Raw genomic sequence first — 5,316 nt, 5'->3', positions numbered from 1 at the left:
AGAGGGGGGTTGTGTGTGTCCCCAAAGGGGGGGCCCAGGGTGGGACCCCGTGTTGTACAGAGGTCCCTCAAAGAGGGGTGGGGTGGGGGGGTGGGCAGCTTGCGGTCCCAGGGGCATCCTTTCAGGGTTTGGGGAGGGGACCCCCAAGAGCCAGGGGATCCCATATTGTCCTGGGGGTCCCTCAAGGTGCCTTGTGGTTCATGGGGGAGTCACCTGAGGGGTTAAAGGGGGCCCGGGGCAGGGGGTGTCTCCTCACAGTCCTGGAGAGGTCCAGGGTTGTCTTGGGGGGGTTTCCTCATGATCACAGGGGGTCCCACAGGGTCCTGTGTGGTCCAGAGGGGTCCCTCATAGTCTTGGGGGAGTCCACTGTGGTCCTTGCGGGGGGTCCCTCATAGTCCAGGAGGGTCCCCTGTGGTCTGGGGGTGTCATCCCACATGATCCAGAAGGGTCCCTCGTGGTCCTGGCGGGGGTCCCGTGTGGTCCAGAAGGGTCCTTGGGGTGGGGTGGGGGGTGTCCCTCATGGTCCAGGGCGGGTTTCCCAGGGGGTCCCGGCCCCCCTTCAGGGCTGCTCCTGCTTCTTCTTCACTGAAATACGCTTCTTGCGGGCAGCCAGCATCTCATAGAAGGGGTCGACGCTAACCGCTGCCCTGGGGGGGGGGAACCGAGGGGGATTTGGGGAGCCCCAGGGTGGATAGGCAGACTTCTCCCCCAGGACAAATCCCACCCCCCACCCCCCGCCTCAGGGGAAGCCCAGATGCTTGGGAGTGGTCCACAGGGTGATCCAAACACACCCCACTCCATATAAAGCCCCTGGGAGCCGGGAGGAGGACCCCCTCCCAGAAGGATTTAGGGGTCCCGGGGTGTGTGTGTGTGAAGACCCCCTCCAAGAAAACGTAGGGGGTCCCTGGGTGGGGGGGGGGGGGATTTACAGCAGCCCCTCCTCCTGGCTCCCTCCCAGAGTGATCCATACAGCAATTCTAGCACATCCCACCCCTACAGGGAGCTCTAGGTATGGGTTGAGGACACCTCCCAGGGGGATTCTGGGGTGCAGGGGGGTGGGGTTTTGGGGTGCTCACTGGATGGATTTGATCCACTCGTCCTTCTGGTCGCGGGTGGGGGCAGAGATGCGGTAGACAACATGGTTCCCCTCCCACCACCCGCCCGTCTGCCTCCGTCTTGCACGCCTTGATCAGCTGCCCCTTGTTGTTGGGGATGTAGAGCTCGAAGCAGTGCTGGGGGAGGGGGCAGCATGTCAGGCTGGGGGGGCAAGCAGGGGATGGAAGGAGAGGGACCCCTGCACTGGGGAGAAGGAAAAAAAGGGAGCTGGGGGGGGCATGGCTGCCCACTAAAAATGGGGGGGAGGATCTTGGGGATGGGGGACAGGGGAAATTTGGGGGGCCCCCACGTTGGGGGGAGGCAGACAGGGAACTGGGGAGGCACGGCTTCCCCCTAAATTTGGGGGCACCAGAAAATAAGCAGAGGGGGTTTGGGAGGGACCCCCTTGATGTGGGTAGGTAGAGGGGGAGATGGAGGGTGCAGCTGCCCCCCTGAAATTTAGTGGGGTGTCTTGGGGATGGGGGAGATATGGGGAGCACATGGCAGGGGGCAAAGGATGTGGGGGACCCCCTCGTTGGGGCAAGTTGGAGGGGCAGCTGGGGGGCACAGCTGCCCCCCAAAATGGGGGGTCCTTGGGGTACAAAGGGATATGGGGGGGACAATGGGGGGACACAAGGGACACAGCAGGGACCTAGGGGACACGGGGGGGGCGGGGCTCACCGGCTTGCGGGGGTCCTCCACCTCACGGATGCTCAGGTTCTCCAGGGGGATGATGCCCCGCGGCTCCTTGTCCTGGGGGGGGGGTGGGGGCGGTCCAGAGGGCTTGGGGGGCACCCAAGGGGGTCAAGGGGTCCCCCCCCACCCCAGAGCTTAGGGGGAAGTCCCTGCGGGTGACCAGGGTGTCAGGGGAGCCCCAGGGTTTTGGGAGAGCCCAGGGTGGTCCAAAGGGGTCAGGGGGTGTCCCCCAGGCGCTTGGTGGGTTTCTTGGGGGGTGCACAGTATCATGCGAGGGTCCCCAGAAGGGGGGGGGGGTGGGGCAGAGAGAAACAGGGTCAGGGGGGTTGTCACCTTAGGGTACACAAAAAAGCCCAGACAATGCTGGCGGGATTCAGGAGACCCACAGGGTTTTGAGGAGCAGGGGGGGCCAGAACACCCCAGGGGAGTCTGGGGTCAGGGGGCAGGTGGGGTTCTCACCGTAGTGTACTCGAAGTAGTAGAGACAGTTGTCGGTGAGGATGAACCAGCGCCGCTTCCACGTCTTCACCCTCCCACCTGGGGGGGACAGGGGGGGGCTCGCGGGGGGCTCGGGAGGCTCCTCAGAGGGCAGCCAGGGGTCCCCAAAGAGCCACGTGGATTGTGGGGGGTTCCAAAGGGAATTGGAGGGTGGGGGAGGTAGATTTGGGGAGGGGGGCACAAGCCCCAGAGCATCCTGCCAGCCCCCAAACCACGAACCATGCTGGGATTTCAGGGGGCGGGGGGGGTGTCAGTGGGATTTTTTGTGGGGGAGACCCCAGTGCTGCCCCCCCTCCCCCTCTCCAGTACGTACCTCCTGGGGGGCCGGGCCAGGCATCAGCAGCGAGGGGAGGGGCGGGGGGGGGGGAAGAAGTCACAGGTACGGGGCGGGGACAGACAGAGGAAAAGAGAGAGATGTCAGTCATGTCTGTACGGGAACTGGCCCCCCACAAACCCCCGGGGGAACTGGGGGGTACGGCGGGGGGGCACCAGCACACACTGGGGGCACCTGGGAAGGTCCAGGGAGGCACTGGGGGCACCTGAGCAGGACCGGGAGGCACTGGGGGTCAGGGAGCCACTGGGGAGGCACCTAAGCAGGACTGGGGGGCCACTGGGAAGGGACAGGGAGGCTGGGGGCTACTGGGAAGGTGCAGTCTGAGGTGGGGGTGTACACCCAGGGCAGCCACAGGGGAGACAGAGATGAGAGAGGACCCATGGGGGTGGGGGTGGCCTGGGGCGTGGCCGGGGGCTCACCCAGTTTGAGCAGCCAGCCCTCGCGGTCGGGGTTGAAAAAGGTGTGGGTCAGGTCATTGCCGTCATCCTCAGGGATCTTGAAGGGCTCGCTGCGGATGCTCTCGTACAGGTTCTGGGGGGCGGATGGGCAAGAGAAGGCATGGTCAGCCTCAGGCCCTGCCATCGCAGCCACACCCTGCCAGGCCCCGCCTCCGGCCCCACCCTACCCGCAGCAGCTCCTCCGGCAGGTCGCCGCCGTCATTGATGCTGCGGTTCATGGCGACGAAGCGCTCGGCCGAAGGCTTGTCCCGCACGTTGGGGTTGTGCAGGCTGGTGTTGAGCATGATGACGGCGAAGGAGAGCACGTAGCAGGTGTCTGGGGGCAGGGGGGGTCACGGGGGGGCACCCACAGCATGGGAAGGGGTGAGGGCATGGGCGGACCCCAGCATCCTGGTGACTGGGGGGCACCGGGGGGGCCCAGCATCCAAGGGGGCAAACAAGGGAACGGGGGGACCCCAACATCCAGATTACTCGGGGGGGAACCCCAGCACCCAAGCGGTCAGGGGGGGTGGGCACAGGGGACCCACCAGGGATCCAGCCCACAGAGATGAGGAAGAAGGGTGGGTGGGAGTGGCAGGGCGTGGCCAGGGGGTGGATCCAACGGGTCGAGCCCCGCCCCCAGCCCCACGGGACCCTCACCGCCCCCTACCCGTGCACTGGAAGACGCCAGGGTTGCAGAGGCAGTAGCGCTGGGCAAAGGCCTCCATCATCCGATCGATCTTCTGCGCCTCCCCCGGCAGCCGGAAGCTCCACAGGAACTGCCTGGGGCGGGGGGGGGGCACCCCAAATCCCCCACCATCCCCAACACCCCCCTCAGCCTCCCCACACCCACAGGGCTCCTGACACCCCCAGCAACCTCCCAGATCCTTCCTGGGACCTCAAAACCCTCCCCGGGACCACCCAGATCCTCCATAGTCCTTCATCTGATCCCCTCCCAAATCTTCAAGGAATCTCCCAGACCCCCAAACCCTCCCCGTGTCCCTAACCCTCCCTGTGCCCCTAAATAGCCCCCCAAAAGGCTCCAGGCCCCCCCAGAACAACCCTCAAAGACCACTCTGACCCCCAAGTAGTCCCCAGAGCCTCAAAATGGCTCTCAGCCCCCCCAAAAGGCCCCCAAATTCTCTTCCAGGACCTCTCCAAATTGTTTCTCAACCTTCCAGGGCCTCAAAGTGGCCCCCACAGGGCTTCCAGCACCCAAAAGGTCTCAAAGCCCACCCCCCACCCCCCCCTCCCCAAGGGACCCCAGACCCCCAAGCGATCCCCCAGAACCCCAAGTGACCCTCACCTCAGCGCCTGCACCAGGTTAAGGTCTGTGAACTCGTGGAGGTCCACAAAGGCATGCAGCACCCCAATATTGAACTCTTCCCTGGGAAGGGGTGGGTGGGAGCCAAGCTGTCAATCACCAACAGACCCTGCCCACACACATGCCCCACCCACCACACTGTCAATCACCCAGACCCTCCCCAGGCTTGACCCAGGCGAGTGGTGCCATGTCCTGGGCCGGGGGCTCTTGTGGAAGCTCTGCCTGCACCCAGTGAGCCCCCACCTCCCCACCACTGAGCCCCCCACCTCTGCCCCTGTGAACCCCCACCTCTCGCCCAGGTAGTCGCCGATGGCAGTCTTGTTGAGCCCCTCGCCCTTGTAGAGGAAGCGGGCGATGTCCTCGGCCGTGTGCCGCAGCAGCTCGTTCTCCACCAGGAACTGGATCCCCTGAACCCCAAAAACATCAGGGATCCAGGCAGCCAGGAAACCCCCTGCCCCCACATGGGAAGGGGGGGGGCTGGGCACCAAGACCCAGACACCCAGGAATGCTCCCCTCACCTTTTTGGGGTCCATGTTGAATTTCTTGCGGCCCATCCCATCTTTCGGTTCCTCTGGAGGGTTTTGCTGAAGGGGGGAGGTTAAACCAGATCGGGGGGGGGGGGGGGGGGCCCTCAAACTTTGGAGGGTATTTTTTAGGGGGACCCCAGAGTAAGAGGGCAGCTCTGGGGGTGCCCTGAGCCTTCAGACAGGCTGAGAAGACCCAAATCACCTGGGGGGCGGGGGTAACCTGGGGTTGTTGTGGGGCATTTAGGGGCTCTGGGGTGGATTTTGGGGGGTCCTCATGGTGTTTGGGCCCACCCCATGCACTGGGGAGGGTAGACTGGGGTCTCAGCACCAGGTTTTTGGGGTTCCCCAGGCATGGGATGGCGGGTGAAACGGGGTCTTTGTGTACAGGGGACCCCAGACCAGGTGT

At 64.8% G+C, this 5,316-nt stretch overlaps 1 protein-coding gene across 1 annotated transcript; it reads right to left on the bottom strand.

Annotated features, from left to right (window-relative positions):
- Window positions 1-267: 267 nt before the first annotated feature.
- Window positions 268-5,026, bottom strand: LOC130149579 (cytohesin-2-like). Its single transcript, XM_056339388.1, is given in 11 exon segments — window positions 268-647; window positions 1,077-1,150; window positions 1,152-1,232; window positions 1,777-1,848; window positions 2,251-2,327; window positions 3,042-3,153; window positions 3,248-3,396; window positions 3,730-3,842; window positions 4,366-4,446; window positions 4,672-4,790; window positions 4,902-5,026. Coding segments are annotated over 11 exon segments (1,002 nt in total). The 5' UTR covers window positions 4,938-5,026; the 3' UTR covers window positions 268-559.
- Window positions 5,027-5,316: the final 290 nt, after the last annotated feature.

The sequence above is a fragment of the Falco biarmicus genome, chromosome 5 (genome assembly GCF_023638135.1).
Source record: "Falco biarmicus isolate bFalBia1 chromosome 5, bFalBia1.pri, whole genome shotgun sequence".
NCBI lineage: Eukaryota > Metazoa > Chordata > Aves > Falconiformes > Falconidae > Falco > Falco biarmicus.
This window is presented reverse-complemented; position numbering and strand designations above follow the sequence as displayed.